Source organism: Rhinoderma darwinii, chromosome 12, assembly GCF_050947455.1.
Source record: "Rhinoderma darwinii isolate aRhiDar2 chromosome 12, aRhiDar2.hap1, whole genome shotgun sequence".
Classification (NCBI taxonomy): Eukaryota; Metazoa; Chordata; class Amphibia; order Anura; family Rhinodermatidae; genus Rhinoderma; species Rhinoderma darwinii.
In genome coordinates, this window is record NC_134698.1 from 37120240 (window position 1) to 37141670 (window position 21431).

At 39.9% G+C, this 21431-nt stretch overlaps 1 protein-coding gene across 4 annotated transcripts in view; it reads right to left on the reverse strand.

Moving 5' to 3' along the window:
- VPS39 (VPS39 subunit of HOPS complex) overlaps positions 1-21431 on the reverse strand; it is a 449085-nt gene that overhangs the window by 262416 nt on the left and 165238 nt on the right. For all 4 annotated transcript variants that reach the window (XM_075844598.1, XM_075844597.1, XM_075844599.1 and 1 more), the window contains 2 exons: positions 15582-15702; positions 14834-14963 (listed from right to left, as the gene is read on the reverse strand). In XM_075844598.1, coding sequence (XP_075700713.1) covers positions 14834-14963; positions 15582-15702 — 251 coding nt within the window. The remainder of the gene's footprint in view (positions 1-14833; positions 14964-15581; positions 15703-21431) is intronic.

The window sequence follows — 21431 nt, forward strand, 5'->3', positions numbered from 1 at the left end:
TAGCTTTGTCTTTTGTGCAAGATCGTTGATCGGTGTCAGTGATTTGAACTTTACATTTATTCTTTTTTATTTCACTGGACCTATTTTTAGTGATGTATTATCTCTCTGCAATCTATTTGTGTTCAGTAGGTGTATATTATTGAGTAGATAATATTATTATATTCACTTTTTCAAAAAAATACAATAAACTAACGTTTAATAAAAAAAAACTTTTTTTTTTTTTTTAACAATACACCAGATATTAACCCCTTGAGTACCCAGCTCATTTTGGCCTTGAGGACCAGACCCATTTTTTCAAATCTGACATGTGTCACTTTATGTGGTAATAACTCTGGAATGATTTTACCTATCCAATGGATTCTGAGACTGTTTTCTCGTGACATATTGTACTTTATGTTAGTGAAAAAATTTGGTCGATAAATTCATTGCTTATTTGTGAAAAACACGAAAATTAAGAGAAAATTTGAAGAAATTTGGATTTTTCCAATTCCAAATGTATCTGCTTGTAAAACAGATAGTAATACCACACAAAATAGTTACTAATTAATATTTCCCATATGTGTACTTTTATGTTTGCATCGTTTTTTGAACATCCTTTTAATTTTCTAGGACGTTACAAGGCTTAGAACTTTAGCAGCAATTTCCCATATTTTTAAGAAAATGTCAAAAAGCTATTTTTTTCAGGGACGAGTTCAGTTATGAAGTGGTTTTGAGGGCCCTATATATTAGAAACCCCCATAAAACACCCCATTTTGAAAACTGCACCCCTCAAAGTATCCAAAACAGCATTCAGAAAGTGTTTTCAACCCTTTAGGCGTTTTACAGAAATTGAAGGAAAGTAGAGCTGAAATGTTCAAATGTAACTTTTTTTTTACAAAATTCATATTTAATACATTTTTTTCTGTACCACAGAAGGTTTTACCTGAGAAACACATCTCAATTTTTATTGCCCAGGTTCTGCAGTTTTTAGAAATATCCCACATGTGGCCCTAGTGTGCTAATGGACTGGAACACAGGCCTCAGAAACAAAGGAGCACCACGTGGACTTTGGGGCCTCCTTTTTTCAGAATATATTTTAGGCACCATGTCAGGTTTGAAGAGGTCTTGTGGTGCCAAAACAGTGGAAACCCCCAAAAGTGATCCCCATTTTTTAAACTACACCCCTCAGTGAATTTATCTAGGGGTATAGTTAGCATTTTGACCCACAGGTATTTTGCTATATTTATTGGAGTTAGTCTGTGAAAATGAAAATATACTTTTTTTCTGGAAAAACGTAAAAATTTCTAATTTTTGCAAGAAATAAAGGAGAAAAAGCACCCCAACATTTGTAAAGCAATTTCTCCCGATTACGGAAATACCCCAAATGTGGTAATAAACTGCTGTTTGGACCCACAGCAGGGCTCAGAAGAGAAGGAGCGCCATTTGGATTTTGGAGCTCTGATTTTACTGGAATGGTTTTCGGTGCCGTGTCATGTTTGCAATGCCCTGGAGGGACCTAAACAGTAGAATCCCCCCAAAAGTGACCCCATTTTGGAAACTATCCCCCTCAAGGAATTTTTCTAGCTGTATAGTTAGCATTTTGACCCCACAGGTTTTTTGCTGAATTTATTGGAATTAGTCTGTGAAGATGAAAAGAGACTTTTTTTTTTGGAAAAAAAAATGAATTTTCTAATTTTTATAAGGAATAAAGGAGAAAAAGCACCTCAACATTTGTAAAGCAATTTCTCCTGATTACGGTAATACCCCATATGTGGTAATAAACGGCCGTTTGGACCCACGGCAGGGCTCAGAAGGGACGGAGCACCATTTGGATTTTGCAGCTCAGATTTTGCGGAATTGGTTTCTGGGGGCCATGTCGCATTTGCAGAGTCCCTGAAGTACCAGTACAGTAGAAATTCCCCAGGTGTGATCCCAATTTTGAGACTATACCCCTGAAAGATTTAAATTAGAGGTGTAGTGAGCATTTTGAGCCCTCAGGTGTTTTATAGATTTTATTAGAATTGGTCTGTGAAAATTAAATTTTTTTTTTTTCCAATAACCTGTAGATTTAGCTCATAATTTTTCATTTCCACAAAGAATACAGGAGAAAAGACTCCCCAAAATGTGTTACACAATTTCTCCTGAGTAGGGAAATACCCCATATGTGGTTGTAAACGGCTATTTGGACATACGGCAAGGGTCTAAACGGAAAAAGCGCAATTTCATTTTTTTGGAGTGGAGATTTTACAAAATTTGTTTTTGACGCCATGTTGCATTGCGCTGAGGTACCAGTACAGTGAAAACTCCCGAGAAGTGACCCCATTTAGGAAACTACACCCCTCAAGGAATTCATTTAGAAGTGTAGTGAGCATTTTGACCCCCAAAGGTTTTGCAGAAATTAGTGCACAGTGGATGTTGCAGATTGAAAATTGCCATTTTCCACAGATATGCGCTATTTCAGTGCCCAATGTGTTGGGCCCAGCTTGTACCACTGGAGACATACGCCCCATAAATTGTTAAGCGGTTCTCCAGAGTACGGTAATACCCCATATGTGGTCATAAACTGCTGTTTGGGCACACTGCCAGGCAGAAAAGGACCGCCATTTGGCTTTTGGAGCGCAGATTTTGCTTGGTAGTAGTTTTGTAGAGTGTTGTACTGGTGTTTCTGGTTATAATGTGGGGGCACATGTAAGCTGAACGGAGTACATCAGGGTATATGTTAGCTGGGCGAAGTACATCAGGGTATATGTAAGCTGGGCGGAGTACATCAGGGTATATGTAAGCTGGGCGGAGTACATCAGGGTATATGTAAGCTGGGCGGAGTACATCAGGGTATATGCAAGCTGGGCGGAGTACATCAGGGTATATGTAAGCATGGCGGAGTACATCGGGGTATATGTAAGCTGGGCGGAGTACATTAGGGTATATGTAAGCTGTGCGGAGTACATCAGGGTATATGTAAGCTGGGCTGAGTACATAAGGGTATATGTAAGCTGGGCGGAGTACATCAGGGTATATGTAAGCTGGGCGGAGTACATCAGGGTATATGTAAGCATGGCGGAGTACATCGGGGTATATGTAAGCTGGGCGGAGTGCAACAGGTCATAATAGGATGATGTAATAATGGGGAGAATGAATAATAAAATTAATTATCCATGGATAGTGACATACGCTTTGAACCAATCTTTTATGCACAGGCCGGATTATTGGGTGCAGGAGTCGCACTTCTAAAGGGTGTCTGTGGTGTTGTACAAAACATCCGCAGTACAGCATTGCCTAATCTTTGACTTCACTAGCCCCATATGTAGCACAGACCCCAAAATGTCATAGTTTCCGCTGCATTTACAGGGTCTACCGGTGGGGGCTAGCAAATGATGACTTGGGGTTTTAGGTGAAGAACTGCTGCACATATAAATTAGTCTGGGACGTCGTTTTGCATTATTGCGTTCAAAGAGTCATAACTTTTTATTTTTCCGTTGACGAGCTGTGCGAGTGCTTGATTTTCATGGGACGACCAGTAGTTTTTATTAGTATCATTTTGGGGTACATGCGATAATTTGATCAGTTTTTATTCCATTTTTTGTGAGGTGAGGAGACCAAAAAACAGAAATTCTTTCACTGTTTTTTTTTATAATTTTTTACCGGCGTTCTCTGGGCAGTATAAACAACATGTTTACTTTATTCTGCGGTTCGATACGATTACGGCAGTACCAAATTTATATAGTTTTTTATATGTTTTACTACTTTTACAAAATAAAAACACTTTTTTCTAAATAAAATGTTTGTGTCCCCATGTCCTGAGAGCCATAACTATTTTATTTATTTTTGTCGACGGAGCCTTGTGAGGGCTTGTTTTTTGCGTGATACACTGTAGTTTTTATTGGTACCATGTTTGACTACGCGCGACTTTTTGATCACTTTTTGGAAACAACGTGACCAAAAAAGGAAATTCTGCCATTGTTTTTTATTGTATTTTTTTGCTGGTGTTCACCGTGCGGGATAAATAATATTATATTTTTTTAGGTCAGGCCGTTACGAACGCGGCGATACCTATTATGTCCATTTTTTTTTTTCTAATTATAAAGGACTTGATCAGGGAAACAGGGCGACAATTGTTTTTATTACGTAAAACTTTTATTTATCTAAAACTCTTTTTTTTTCACACATACTAGGAGACTGGAAGATCTGATCTTCTGATCCCCTGTACAATACACTGCACTACTTCTTTATGTACTTGTGTAGTGCAGTGTATTGTAACTGTCACTTTAGAACTGACAGTTGAGCCTATTACATCCTGTCTTGGGCAGGATCTAATAGGCTCCCGTACCTGGCAACCAGGAAGCCGTTGCTAGGTTTCCTGGTTGCCATTGCAACCATCAGAACCCCATGATTTTTTGTGGGGGGGGGGGGGAATGGGGTGCAGAGAGAGCCCTCTCCCTCTGTATCAATCACTTAAATGCCGCTGTTGCTATGTCACATTTAATGGGTTAAACGACAGCGATCGGAGAGAACAGTCATCGCTGTTGTTGCAGTGGGATGTCGGCTTTATATTACAGCCGACACCCGATGAAGATGGAGTGCGCACAGCTCCTGTGCCTGCTTCATCCTCAGGGCGTTACTATACGCCAATTTTGGGGAAGGGGTTAATAAAAATAGTGGGTTTATTTATTTTTTTTTACATAGCTTTCTCTGATCTCCTCACAGATCTCACAGAAATGAGGAGATCAGAGAAAGTGACAGGAGCTTTCTCCTGTAGACGACGTCACAGACAGCTGTGATTGGTCAGTCTCTGAAGACTGACCAATCACAGCAATTGCCGGTATCGGGCCTGCTAATTGGTCCCCAGGCCGGCAACAGAGACGGTTAGCTGTCAATGACAGCTGCCGCCGCTATTATATCACTATGTGATTTCACAAAGTGACAGTTTATTCCTTCTCCGCAATAGTACGGTGCAGGTCCGCTTCAATAAGCGGCGTGTGCCGTACTATTGCGGAGAAGGTACGCAACGGGTTAAACCCTGAGAAAAATAATAAATACATTACCCATTACACAAAATATTGAGGTATAGATTTATTATAATCAAATTATACATACGAAATATGTATTAACCCCTTCCCGCCGCAGCCCTTTTTCAGATTTTCGTTTTTTCCTCCCCACTTTCCAAAAGCCAGAACGTCTTTATTTTTCAGTCGATAAAGTACTATGAGGGCTTGATTTTTGAGGGACGAGTTGTAGTTCTTCGTAGCACCATTTATTTTGCCATATAAAATGGGTTCTTTAGCTCTGTATATACAACAGAAGAAAGAGCAGCTGATGTAGCTGGTGCCAGTGCTGTTAATATATCAGTTGATATACTGAATTGGATGAATGTAGATATGGTCCAAGCTAAATAAAATGAATGTGCACAAGGCCCCGGGACCAGATGGGATACACCCTAGAATTCTTAAGGAGCTTCGTTCAGTTATTTCTGTCACCCTTTTCATAATATTCAGAGATTCTCTAGTGACTGGTATAGTGCCAAGGAACTGGCACTATGTGGTGCCTATTTTCAAAAAGGGCTCTAGGTCTTCCCCGGGTAATTATAGACCAGTAAGCTTAACATCCATCGTGGGGAAAATGTTTGAGGCGCTATTAAGGGACTATATACAGGATTATGTGACAAAAAATAGTATTACAAGTGACAGCCAGCACGGTTTTACTAAGGACAGAAGTTGTCAAACTAACCTGATCCGTTTTTATGAAGAGGTGAGCAGAAGTCAAGACAGAGGGGTCGCTGTCGATATAGTGTTTTTGGACTTTGCAAAGGCATTTGACACAGTCCCTCATAGACGTCTAATGGGTACATTAAGGACTATAGGTTTAGAAAATATAGTTTGGAATTGGATTGATAATTGGCTCAAGGACCGTATCCAGAGAGTTGTGGTAAATGATTCCTACTCTGAATGGTCCCCGGTTATAAGTGGTGTACCCCTGGGTTCTATGCTGGGACCACTATTATTCAATTATTTATTAATGATATAGAGGATGAGATTAATAGCACTATTTCTATTTTTGCAGATGACACCAAGGCATGTAATATAGTTCAGTCTATGGAAGATGTTCGTGAATTGCAAGCGGATTTAAACAAACTAAGTGTTTGGCCGTCCACTTGGCAAATGCAAGTTTAATGTAGATAAATGTAAAGTTATGCACCTGGGTACGAACAACCTGCAGGCTTCATATGTCCTAGGGGGAGCTACACTAGGGGAGTCACTTGTTGAGAAGGATCTGGGTGTACTTGTAAATCATAAACTAAATAACAGCATGCAGTGTCAGTCAGCTGCTTCAAAGGCCAGCAGGATATTGTCGTGCATTCAAAGAGGCATGGACTCGCGGGACAGGGATGTAATATTGCCACTTTAAAAATCATTAGTGAGGCCTCATCTAGAATATGCAGTTCAGTTCTGGGCTCCAGTTCATAGAAAGGATGCCCTGGAGTTGGAAAAAATACAAAGAAGAGCAACGAAGCTAATAAGGGGCATGGAGAATCTAAGTTATGAGGAAAGATTAAAAGAATTAAACCTATTTAGCCTTGAAAAAAGAAAACTAAGAACATATTAATGGCACATACAAAAAATATGGTGAAATCCTGATCCATGTAAAACCCCGTCAAAAAACAAGGGGGCACTCCCTCCGTCTGGAGAAAAAAAGGTTCAACCTGCAGAGGCGAAAAGCCTTCTTTACTGTGAGAACTGTGCATCTATGGAATAGTCACTGCAGGAGCTGGTCACAGCAGGGACAGTGGATGGCTTTAAAAAAGGGTTAGATAATTTCCTAGAACAAAAAAGTATTGGCTCCTATGTGTAGAGGTTTTTCCCTTCCTTTTCCCGTCCCTTGGTTGAACTTGATGGATATGTGTCTTTTTTCAGCCGTACTAACTATGTAACCATAAAATAAGCCTCAATACATAAAATATACACATACTAGTATAGAAAACCTGTTACACGGGTTTGCTAGCAAAAGAAATGCAATGGTCTGTTTACATACACATATATATATATATATATATATATATTTATTTATATTTAGTGGTTTAGGTGGCATTAGTGTCGCAGGGTGCTGTCACCATGGTATATATGTAGGCTTAGTCCCAGTTCTGGGTGTATGTGCAGCGTAGGTTCCCACCTTACAGAGGTCGCCTTGTCGTGGCAGGTGGGCTAACACTTTTTGATCAAAATGTGCACTAAGAACCTCCCTATTTGTAAGTAGATTTAGCTTTAGTGCATATTTATTTATATTTAGTGGTTTAGGTGGCATTAGTGTCGCAGGGTGCTGTCACCATTCTATGTTTGCTGTATATATATATATATATATATATATATATATATATATATATATATATATATACAGTGAAGGAAATAAGTATTTGATCCCTTGCTGATTTTGTAAGTTTGCCCACTGTCAAAGACATGAACAGTCTAGAATTTTTAGGCTAGGTTAATTTTACCAGTGAGAGATAGATTATATAAAAATAAAAAAACAGAAAATCACATTGTCACAATTATATATATTTATTTGCATTGTGCACAGAGACATAAGTATTTGATCCCTTTGGCAAACAAGACTTAATACTTGGTGGCAAAACCCTTGTTGGCAAGCACAGCAGTCAGACGTTTTTTGTAGTTGATGAGGTTTGCACACATGTTAGATGGAATTTTGGCCCACTCCTCTTTGCAGATCATCTGTAAATCATTAAGCTTTCGAGGCTGTCGCTTGGCAACTCGGATCTTCAGCTCCCTCCATAAGTTTTCGATGGGATTAAGGTCTGGAGACTGGCTGGGCCACTCCATGACCTTAATGTGCTTCTTTTTGAGCCACTCCTTTGTTGACTTGGCTGTATGTTTCGGGTCATTGTCGTGCTGTAAGACCCAGCCACGAGCCATTTTTAATGTCCTGGTGGAGGGAAGGAGGTTGTCACTCAGGATTTGACGGTACATGGCTCCATCCATTCTCCCATTGATGCGGTGAAGTAGTCCTGTGCCCTTAGCAGAGAAACACCCCCAAAACATAATGTTTCCACCTCCATGCTTGACAGTGGGGACGGTGTTCTTTGGGTCATAGGCAGCATTTCTCTTCCTCCAAACACGGCGAGTTGAGTTAATGCCAAAGAGCTCAATTTTAGTCTCATCTGACCACAGCACCTTCTCCCAATCACTCTCAGAATCATCCAGATGTTCATTTGCAAACTTCAGACGGGCCTGTACATGTGCCTTCTTGAGCAGGGGGACCTTGCGGGCACTGCAGGATTTTCATCCATTACGGCGTAATGTGTTACCAATGGTTTTCTTGGTGACTGTGGTCCCAGCTGCCTTGAGATCATTAACAAGTTCCCCCCCGTGTAGTTTTCAGCTGAGCTCTCACCTTCCTCAGGATCAAGGATACCCCACTCAGTGAGATTTTGCATGGAGCCCCAGATCGATGTCGATTTACAGTCATTTTGTATGTCTTCCATTTTCTTACTATTGCACCAACAGTTGTCTCCTTCTCACCCAGCGTCTTACTTATGGTTTTGTAGCCCATTCCAGCCTTGTGCAGGTCTATGATCTTGTCCCTGACATCCTTAGAAAGCTCTTTGGTCTTGCCCATGTTGTAGAGGTTAGAGTCAGACTGATTAATTGAGTCTGTGGACAGGAGTCTTTTATACAGGTGACCATTTAAGACAGCTGTCTTTAATGCAGGCACCAAGTTGATATGGAGCGTGTAACTGGTCTGGAGGAGGCTGAACTCTTAATGGTTGGTAGGGGATCAAATACTTATTTCTCTGTGCACAATGCAAATAAATATATATAATTTTGACTGATTTTTTTATTTTTTTTTTATATAATCTATCTCTCACTGGTAAAATTAACCTAGCCTAAAAATTCTAGACTGTTCATGTCTTTGACAGTGGGCAAACTTACAAAATCAGCAAGGGATCAAATACTTATTTCCTCCACTGTAATATATATATATATATATATATATATATATATATATATATATATATATACACACACACACACACATATATATATATACATATATATAAATTCTAACCATAGCTGCCCCCACACAGTATAATGCCCCCAGAGCTACCCCCACAGTACAATGCCCCCTCCCTCCCATACAGAGTATAATGCCCCCCTCCCTCCCAAACACAGTATAATGCCCCCCTCCCTCCCATACACCGTATAATGCCCCCCTCCCTCCCATACACAGTATAATGCCCCCCTCCCTCCCATACACAGTATAATGCCCCCCTCCCTCCCATACACAGTATAATGCCCCCCTCCCTCCCATACACAGTATAATGCCCCCCTCCCTCCCATACACAGTATAATGCCCCCCTCCCTCCCATACACAGTATAATGCCCCCCTCCCTCCCATACACAGTATAATGCCCCCTTCCTCCCATACACAGTATAATGCCCCCTCCCTCCGATACACAGTATAATGCCCCCTCTATCCCATACAGTATAAAGCCCCCCTCTATCCCATACAGTATAAAGCCCCCCTCCCATAAACAGTATAAAGCTCCCCACTCCCACACACAGTATAATGCCCCCGTATGTACAAACCAAATAGAAAATAACATACCTACTTACCTATCCCCGTTCCCACGACGGGTGGAGGATCCTTTGCCTCCTCTGCACTGTGCTCAGTGTGCTGTGAGCGGCTCGGCGAAGTCAGGCGTGATGTAGTGACGTCATCGCACCTGTCTGCACCGAGTCACTCACATCCCACAGACCGGAGGATGTTATTATTTTTCTATTACGTCCGTACATATGGGGGCATTATACGGTGTATGGGAGGGAGGGGGGCATTATAATGTGTATTGGGTGGGCATTATAGCTACGCCACTAATCACTAACATCTCCTTCCTCAGTCTTCTGGCTGTGGGCGCAACTAAGTGGCGGTTGGGCTGTGAGTGGAGCTCTATGTGAGCTTCAGACGCCACGTCCTTCTCGGTTATATAATAGATTCAGTATTGATACCGAAATGTTGGCCTACTGAAAAGTATGTACGGTATATGCACTCAATACTTGGTCGGAGTTCCGACTCTGCATGAATTACTGCATTATTGCGGCGTGGCATGGAGGCGATCAACCTGTGGCACTTGGGAGGTGTTATGGAAGCCCAGGTTGCTTTGATAGCGGCCCTCAGCTCGTCTGCATTGTTGGGTCTGGTGTCTCTCATCTTCCTCTTGCCAATACCCTATAGATTCTCTATGGGGTTTAGCTCAGGCGAGTTTGCTGGCCAATCAAGTGCAGTGATACTGCGGTTATTAAACCAGGTATTGGTACTTTTGGCAGGGTGGGCAGGTGCCAAGTCCTGCTGGAAAATTAAATCAGCATCTCCATAAAACTTGTCAGCAGAGGGAAGAATGAAGTGCTCGAAAATTTCCTGCTAGACAACTGTGCTGACTCTGGACTTGATATCACACATAACCAGACCGCCTTCATTAAACACGCATTGATGCAGTAATCCATGCAAAAGGAGCCCCGACCAATTATTGAGTGCGTATACTGTACATACTTTTCAGTAGGCCAACATTTCGGTATTACAAATAATTTTTTAAATTGGGCTTATATAATATTCTAATTTTCTGAGACACTACATTTTGTGTTTTCATTAACTGTTCGCCACAATCATCAACATTAAAAAGAAAACAATGCTGGAAATAGATCACTCTGTGTGTAATGAATCTATATAATATACGAGTTTCACTTTTTGAATTGAGTTACCGAAATAAATTTACTTTTTGATAATATTGTAATTCATGGAGAAGGACTAGTACACATATATATATATATATATATATATATATATATATATATGTATACACACACACACACACCAGAAAAAGAATGGCGACAGCACACCGCGACACTAATGCCACCTAAACCACTAAATATAAATAAATATGCATTACTGCTAAATATATATATATATATTTATTATAGGGGGGTTCTTAGTGCACATTTTGATCAAAAAGTGTTTCACAACCTGCCACGACAAGGCGACCTCTGTAAGGTGGGGACCTACTCTGCACATACACCCAGAACTGGGGCTAAGCCTACATATATACCTGGGGATGGTAGGATCCAGCATTGAACTAATTAAAATCACCCAGGGCAGAATGGGAGGAGTGCAAGAACAAAAATGGAGGCAGTCACTAACCCAACATATATATGGATCACAGTTCTTAGTGCACATTTTGATCAAAAAGTGTTTGCCCACCTGCCACAACAAGGCGACCTCTGTAAGGTGGGAACCTACGCTGCACATACATGTGCACTAAGAACCTCCCTATTATAAGTCGATTTAGCAGTAACGCATATTTATTTATATTCAGTGGTTTAGGTGGCATTAGTGTTCGCAGTGTGCGGTCGCCATTCATTTTCTGCTGTAGATTTGCAGTCACAGGTGTTCTTGCACCTGCATACACATTTTATATCATTTCGTTGGAATGTGCTGTTCAAATTTTTGTGTTTATGTATCCAATATATATATATATATACATACACACACACTATATATATATATATATATATATATATATATATATATATATATATATACACATACACTACCGTTCAAACGTTTAGGGTCACTTAGAAATTTCCTTATTTTTGCAAGAAAAGCACAGTTTTTTTTCAATGAAGATAACATTAAATTAATCAGAAATACACTCTATACATTGTTAATGTGCTGAATGACTATTCTAGCTGCAAACGTCTGGTTTTTAATGCAATATCTACATAGGTGTATAGAGGCCCATTTCCAGCAACCATCACTCCAGTGTTCTAATGGTACATTGTGTTTGCTAACTGTGTTAGAAGGCTAATGGATGACTAGAAAACACTTGAAAACCCTTGTGCAATTATATTAGCACCGCTGTAAACAGTCTGGCTGTTTAGAGGAGCTATAAAACTGACCTTCCTTTGAGCTAGTTGAGAATCTGGAGCATTACATTTGTGGGTTCGATTAAACTCTAAAAATGGCTAGAAAAAGAGAGCTTTCATGTGAAACTCGACAGTCTATTCTTGTTCTTAGAAATGAAGGCTATTCCATGCGAGAAATTGCCAAGAAACTGAAGATTTCCTACAACGGTGTGTACTACTCCCTTCACAGGACAGCACAAACAGGCTCTAACCAGAGTAGAAAGAGAAGTGGGAGGCCCCGTTGCACAACTGAGCAACAAGACAAGTACATTAGAGTCTCTAGTTTGAGAAATAGACGCCTCACATGTCCTCAACTGGCAGCTTCATTAAATAGTACCCGCAAAATGCCAGTGTCAACGTCCGTAGTGAATTCATGCTGGCTGTCACTTATAATAATATTTTCTGTCACATACTTCTGAATATACCCTAGGAAAACCTAGAGTCATTTTTGAAAATAGGCACCACATTTGCCCTGTGCCTGCCCCTTGCCACTATACCAGTCACTTGAGAATTTCTGATTATTATGAACAGGGGGACAGAACTAACAGTACACTCATTTCTTTAAGAACTCCTGTGCGTAACCCATCTGCTCCCATTTGTTTTATTTATCCTAGCTTGGGGCATATCTACATTCAGCCAATTCAGTAAATCATTCAGTAACAACACGCTGAATAAACTTATTGTGTTATTTATACCACACGGTAAACGGCGTAGATTTAGGATGCAAAAAAGTGTGGCGGAATTTCAGATTTTTTTCTACCCCCCCCCCAAAAAGTGAATACAATTTAATCAATAAATAATATGTACCTCAAAATGGTGCTATTAAAAAATACAACTTGTCCCGCAAAAGACAAGACCTTATACAGCTATGTCGACGCAAAAATAAAAAAGTTATAGCTCTTGGAATGCGACGATGGAAAAACGTAAAAAATAGCTTGGTCATTAAGGTCTAAAATAGGCTGGTCATTAAGTGGTTAACAGCACTGGCACCGGCTACATCAGCTGCTCTTCCTTCTGTTTTATATACAGAGCTGAAGTACCCATTTAGTAGCTCTGCCTTCTCCTGATCCCCCGTGATCAACTATTACCATTACCACTATTTAGGGGTCCTACATGTTCTGAACTTGTTTTTTTTTGCATTTATGTGCATTAATTTTATGGGATTTGTTTTGCTATATTTGGCCGCCTGCTGTTCATTTTGTATTTTTGTTTATTTTATAACTTTTTTTTTTATAAAGATTTTTATTAAATGGTAACTAAACGGTCAAACTTCTGACGCGTCATAGTGACGTCAGAAGTTTTCATTTGTGGGGGTCCGAGAACTGAGACCCCACCAATCGCTAAAACCAAACGGTACAAGTGCTCGTATGAAGGCTCAGCCGCTTAGTTTGTTTGACTTTTTCCGGAAAGTCGATGTATCGGAGTACTTGCTCATAGGCTTTCTATTGAGTCCGTACTTCAATACATTGATTTCTGGAAAAAGTCGAACAGACACGAAGCAGCTGAGCGCTCACACAGGCGCTTCTGCTGCTTCGTTTTAGCGATTGGTGGGGGGTCTCAGTGCTCAGACCCCCATCAATCAAAACTTCTGACATGTCACTATGATATGTCAAAAGTTTGTCAAATGTTAAGTTACCCTTTAAGCGGTTTGTTAATTTCATAGACTAAAGCTGAGCCCTCAGATTTGTATTTTCAAATGCCCTTTTTTTGTCATGTATTGCCCTTTTTCCAGGTGTAAACCATGTGGGGTTTAATTTTAGTCGTTTATACTTGTTACCTATAGGAATACATTTTGCAGTATAATTATTCAAAGTAGATTTTAAGATTTCCCATTTATCATTTGTACCGTTATTTGACATTAGTTCTTCCCAGTCTATGTCCTGAATTGCAGCCCTCATCCTGGGGAAATTGGCCTTCTTAAAATTAATTTATTTTGCCCTCCCAGCCAGTGTTTGTTTTTTACAGTATAGGTAAAATGTAATTATATTGTGGTCACTGTTAGGGCTTGTTTACACGAATGTGTATTACGTCCGTGCAACGCGCGTGATTTTCACGCGTGTTGTACAGACCTATGTTAGTCTATGGGGCAGTACAGACAGTCCGTGAGTTTTGCGCAGCGTGAGTCCGCTGCGAAAAACTCACGACAGGTCTTATATTTGTGCGTTGTTCGCGCATCACGCACCCATTGAAGTCAATGGGTGCGTGAAAACCACGCATGTCTCACGGAAGCATGCTTCCGTGGGACAAGCGTGATCCGCGCAATAGCACTGAAAAGGATGAATGAAAACAGAAAAGCACCACGTGCTTTTCGGTTTACAAACAATCATAATGATGGCGGCTGCGCGAAAATCATGCAGCCGCGCATCATATAGTGATGACACACGGAGCTGTTAAGTGCCTTTTGCGCACGCAAAATGCTGCGTTTGAAGCAGAACCATGACCCCAATTTATACTATACCTGGGTAAAATAAATGGAGCGGTGAGTTAGTGGACCTATCATAGATACACTTAAAAAAAGACTGCAAAAGAGACTTTGAGACAAGCATATAGATTATAAAGCAGCAAAAAAATTGCTAAAATACAAATCTAAATCAGGTACAATATATAGTTTAGAATTGATACTACACAAGGGAGGCTATATGTTCCCTCACTATAGCAAAATATACATAGGAGGGTTACATACATAATATCTACATAAAGGTAAAGTAAAAATCACAGCCAAAAAGTTCTCTTTCCGACGCGGGTGCCCTAGAGTTGCACTAGGGTGTGATAGGGATATTTTAGTAGGTTCTTCCTGCTTTTTACTTATTTTTCGGGGGAAAAAAAAGTTAAATGTCATTCTTTCCTAATTACTAAGTTGCAAATAACATAATGCATAAAGAATGTCTTACCAGTACCAAGCTTGGCAAACACCTGCATTGACTCGTCAAAACGTTTCTGGCAAAAAAGGTTAAAGGCATACAAGTTCTGAATGTGATGGATCTGTTGTCGCTTTTCGCTATCAGCATCATCTTTCATTCTCTGCCAACAAAAATAAAATAGATACAGTGATAGTAGTAGTAAAAAGTATTATCTTTGCATCTAGAACAGTGCATTAAAATAGTGCCATTTTGGCCCAGAGTGTGCCACCTTTCTCAACTCTTGCAACTGGCTTCTGCCTCATGGTGGTTATGCCGTGCTTTCGATAAACACTTAGAGATTATAGATTGAAATAGATTTTTGCCAACCTTACTAAGCTATGGACATTTTCCATCAATCCAATTATTGAGGAGGAGTCTCCCCTTCCATTGGGAAATATCGTTATTGCCTGGCGATCATTGAACTACGTATTGTAAAATGTTATTATATATCACATTTCAGTCAAAATTTTTGTGTATGGACAATCAATTGAGATACATGGCTCCATCTTTATTATTTATTATGTTTTTGAGCATATCGTTCTAATTGTTTAAAAATGGAAAAAGCAGTAACCTTAATTGACCACGGTAAACAGCCCTTTACTAAGGCATATTTTGGACAATATCGGTCTCAAATGGTTACTCTGATAATAACCTGTGAGTCATAATACATATATTTATTTTTTTACATTCGTTATATGAAATGATGGAATCCATTCAGATTATAATTCCTAGCACTTACCGCCAATTGTAAGGCAAGTTCAAACTGCTTGTCCTGAAGTAGTTGCTGTATTTGCGTTGCAATAGAAACAGGAACCAACCTCCAAACAAAGTGATTACTGGCTACATACACAATGTTTACACTAGAAAGAAGAAGTAACAATTATTATATAGAGAGAGACCGAGAAAATGTCAAATAGGGAACAGCTTGGACATTTTATCCCACAATAATATATGCTTCATTCATGCGACACTCCCATCACATGACTAAAATATAAGTCAAATAAAAATACATACATCTATATACTGGGAAATAAATATATACCGTAGTGACCACATTGGAAATATAAATTATTTTTTTTAATGCCAGTACTATTTAAAATGTTGTCAACTAAGTCAATGTTGACATGTAAGTGTTTTTTCCCCACAATTAACACTTATGGTACCTACATTTGATGGCACATGTCTGATCAATGGGGCCCCACCAATTATGGTCTTGGGATCTGGGAGGGTCCAAGCAGTTAGACACAATCAATCAGAAATTGATGGCATATCGATATGCCATAAATGTTATTTGTAGGAAATATTCTTTCAAGGGGTTATTCACATATACAACATTTATCACCTATTCACAAGATAGGTGATCAATATCTGATTGGTAGGTTTCAGACGTCTGGGACCCCCCACCGATCATGAGAGCAGGCTTACATGGCCGTCCTTGTGCACCCCATATGAATAGAGTAGTATTTTGTGCATGCTTGGCCACCGCTCCATTTATTTCCTATGGGGCAATTTGAGGCACGCAGAAACGGCCAGGTTAGCCAGTTCTCGGGATCGGTGGGGGTCCCCGCAGTCAGACCCCGACCAATCAGATATCGATCACCTATCCTGTGGATAGATGATAAAAACTAATAATAGGAAAACCCCTTTAAGCAAACAGTTGTGACACTGGCCATGTTAACATCAGATTTCCTTCAACTGAAACACACGACGGCTCTTAGGTAGATTTGATCTATTCATCGGAGATACGTTTATAGTTACACTCTGGGCAGAACTGATGCACTGTGGTATGCATAGTGCAGGTCCTGAGGGGGTGGTGAGTGACACAGGGATTCTCTCATTGGTAGTGTTAGGGTATTAGGACAGTGGAAAATCTCAGTTGTTAGTGAAAGGGTCAGACGACAAATAGTCATTCTAAGAAAAGATTAGGCTTTCTCATTGTGAAATCATGTTTGCAGAAACTGGATCAATTGCATCCAAAGCACAATGAAAATTTACCACACCAATGCATAGAAATTTGTTCACTGAGGGAGAAAAAACAACAACTTTCTGAGGAACACAGAATGTGCTTAACTCCAAAATCAGATAAAGTGATGTCGTGGTTACAAGTAGCAGCCCATAAACCTCTTCTCCGTAAGCAAAACAAGACGTTTGTCATGTGCAAAGACTAATCAGATTTTTAAAGTCAAATTTACTAATGAATCCAAGATTGACATTTATGGCAGTAGCAGAAGAAGCGATGAGTACTGTATATAAAGAGAAGAGAATTTATCACAACAGTGAAACATAGGGGAAATAATCAAGTCTAAAGGGTGTTCTGCCTACTCTAGAGAAAACAGCATTTTTCTGAGAGGTGCTATACAAGGTGTGCCACGAAAAAAAGACTCCTGTTTCCCTTGTGTGGTTTGTACAGGATAATGAGCACGGTCTTTGTTGCCCATAGCAAACAAGCAGAGCTCAACTTTCATTTTAACAGAGCAGTTTGAGAAATGAACAAGGCCCATCATACGGATGTCACGATACCAGAATTTGGACTTCGATACCGATACTTCATCTAGTATTGCGATTTCGATACCAAAACGATACTTTGCCAACAGTAATAACAAAATAAAAAAAAAGTTCTTCCGTTTTCTGATGTGAGGCGCGAGACGAGGTGTGATGAATTTTGAATGTGCCTCAAATTAATAGTAATTAATCCCATCAGGTTTCTCAGTCATAATGGGTTAATGTGTAAGGTACATGATGGGTATATTATATAAATCGCCGGCGAGCACTGCATAAATATTGCCACATACCCTGAATAAGTCCACAGTATAAAACACAAAGCACCGAATGGGTATGTATAGGAGGCAAAAAAGATATAATGAAAGGACTAAATAAGTAACAAACAATTATATTTATTTAAAGTTAATACACCACATAGATAATAAAAACATTTAAAAATAGCATAAAAATGCTAAACAAGAATCTCTAGGAGGGGGGGGCACCCTGATAAGTGGCAAACAATAGAAACCCCCCACTCACCCACCTAAACTCCTCAATATGTGTTCTATGTATGAGACATGTAGCAAAAAAAAATGTTACATCAAACCAGCATATCCTAGTCCTGAACCATGAGGGGAAAAGGGGATGGTAAGCCCTAAGGTACATGATGGGGTTAATTACTATTATTGTGAGGCACATGGAGATTAAATTCATCACACCTCGTGCCCCACAATAAGGGTATGTTCACACTAGGGATGTCACTATACCAGAATTTGGACTTCTATACAGATACTTCGTTTAGTATTGCGATTTCGATACCAATTCGATACTTTGCCAACAGTAAAAAAAAGTTCTTCCGTTTTCTGATGTGAGGCGCGTGGTGTGATGATGAATTTAACCTCCACGTGCCTCACATTAATAGTAATTAACCCCATCATGTTTCTCAGTCATAATGGGTTAATGTGTAAGGTACATGATGGGATAATTACTATTAATGTGAGGCACATGGAGGTTAAATTCATCACACCTTGTGCCCCACAATAAGTGATAGAATGCAGTTTTTATTTTATTTTTTTACAGCGCACTCATCATAAATAATGCAAAAAAATTGTTGTGCAGGTTATTACGGCCACGCCAATACTGAATATGTGTATATTTTATGTATGGAGACTTATTTTAATGTTTATTGTAAAAAACGTGTATGTGTATTTTTTTTAATTTAACATCCCTCAATCGCGTCACAATAATTCCCTGTGACGCGATCCAAGGGGCATCCCCCTTCTCATTTTCCCCCGAATGCTGCAGTCTGCTGTGATCGCAGCATTCACGGGAATAACGGCGAAGATGAGAGGTTTCTCTGATCTCCGCCAGCGGGGCCTCGGCTGTGTAATACAGCCATTGCCCAGTTCCTGACAGGAAGTGCGTGGTCAGCACGAGGAGATGCGGTCGGCGCTGCACTAATAAGCGGCGGTTCAGGCACTGAAGACAGAACATGGGGGTGTTTTGTAGTGCGCCCGCCATGTTTTGTTTTAAGTGCCGCCACTCATTAGTGCAGCGCCGGCCGCATCATCCTGACTCCGCGCACTTGTTATCAGGACTCAAGAGCGCGGCAATGACTGTATCACAAAGTCGCAGCCCCGCTCTCATACATTCATGTGTTACAATACTGAGCTGTGCGGCCGCACAGCTAAGTATCGAAATACATGAAATAACAGTATCGAACCGTTTGGGGATGCAGAGTAACGAAACAGTATTGAAGTTTCGATGCATCGTGCATCCCTAATCCAACATGCCGTATTTGAGTCAACAATGAATTGTGATAGTGGAGGCCTATGTACACACAGGCTCATTCAAAGAAACCCAGGACTGTTTGGCAGGTCAACTTCCGGACACTTTCCTACCAGCAAACGGCAGGATTCATGGTTTGACACTGGATCTGTGGCCAAAGCCCAAAAAATTGCCAAGCACGTATTCGGACATCAGTCGTCGTTGCAGACATCCAGTAGAGGATTATGAGAAGCCCAAGGAAATCGACGTGATAATTCTCCTAACAGGCGAACGTTAGCAGAACAACATGTCGACATGTACTGATATAGTTTCACCTGAAGTCATACCGAGCGTCAGTTGTGTAATAGTTAAAGGACAGGTATAAACAGAAGCGTGTGGCATATTGCAATTGACTATTGGATCTGATCATAAAAGGCCATTTGACGTTTTTGCAATACATCATTTTCGATGAAGCGTGCTTTCATCTAACTGGGTGTTAACCCCTTAAGGACGCAGCCTAGTTTTGGCCTTAAGGCTCAGAGCCCATTTTTCAAATCTGACATATTTCACTTTATGTGGTAATAACGTCGGAATGCTTAAACCTATCCAAGCGATTCTGAGATTGTTTTCTCGTGACACATTGGGCTTCATGTTCGTGGTAAAATTTGGTCGATATATTCAGTGTTTATTGGTGAAAAATTGCAAAATGTAGAGAAAATTTTGAAAAAATTGCATTTTTCTGAATTTAAATGCATCTGCTTGTAAAACAGACGGTTATACCACCCAAAATAGTTACTACTTCACATTTCCCATATGTCTACTTTAGATTGGCATCGTTTTTTGAACATTCTTTTATTTTTTTTGGACGTTACACGGCTTAGAACATAAACAGCAATTTCTCATATTTTTAAGAAAATTTCAAATGCCTTTTTTTTAAGGTACCTCTTGAGTTCTGAAGTGGCTTTGTGGGGCCTATGTATTAGAAACCCCCATAAAGCACCCCATTTTAAAAACTAGACCCCTCAAAGTATACAAAACAGCATTTAGAAAGTTTTTTAACCCTTCAGGCATTTCACAGGAATTAAAGCAAAGTGGAGGTGAAATTTGCAAATTTCATTTTTCTTGCTGAATTTCAATTTTATTCATTTTTTTTTCTGTAACACAGAAGGTTTTACCAGAGAAACACTACTAAATATGTATTGTCCAGATTCTGCAGTTTTTAGAAATGTCCCACATGTGTCACTACTGCGCTCGTGGACTAAAACACAAGCCCTAGAAGCAAAGAAGCACCTAGTGCATTTTGAGTCCTCTTTTTTATTACAATATATTTTAGGCAGCATGCCAGGTTTGAAGAGGTGTTGAGGTGCCAAAACAGTAGGAATCCCCCAATAGTGACCCCATTTTGGAAACTACACCCCTCGAGGAATTCATTTATGGTTGTTGTTACCATTTTGACCGCACAGTTTTTTCACAACACGTATTTGAATTGGGCTGTGAAATGAAAAAAATGTCATTTTTCCAATAAAATGTAATTTGTGATCAAAATTTCTTATTTTCACAGGGAACAAAATACCCCATTTGGTTGCCCAGTTTGTCCTTAGTGTGGCAATACCCCATTTGTGGTGATAAACTGCCGTTTGGGCCCATGGGAGGGCTCAGAAGGAAAGGAGCGCTATATGTTTGTTGGAGTCCAGATTTTGCTGGATTGGTTTTCGGGTGCCATGTCGCATTTGCAGAGCCTCAGAGGTATCAAAGCAATGGAAACCCACCAAAAGCGACCCCATTTTGGAAACTACACCCCTCAAGGAATTAATTTATGGTTGTTGTTAGCATTTTGAGCACACAGTTTTTTCACAGCACCTATTTCAATTGGGCTGTGACATTAAAAAAATAAAAAATTACATTTTATTGGAAAAAATTTCATCAAAATTTCTTATTTTCACAGGGAACAAAATGCTCAATTTTGTTGCCCAATTTCTCCTGAGTGCAGCAATACCCCATTTGTGGCAATAAACTGCCGTTTGGGCCCATGGGAGGCCTCAGAAGGGAAGGAGCGCTGTGTGTTCTTTGGAGTACAGATTTTGCTGGTTTGGTTTTCGGGTGCCATGTCGCATTTGCAGAGCCCCAGAGGTATCAAAGCAATGGAAACCCACCAGAAGTGACCCCATTTTGGAAACTACACCCCTCAAGGAAATCATTTATGGGTAATGTGACCATTTAGACCACATAGTTTCTTCACAGAACTTATTTGAATTGGGCTGGGAATTAAAAAAAAATATATTTTTTCCAATAATATGTCATTTTAGCTCAAAAATTCTTATTTTCACAAGAAATAAAAGAC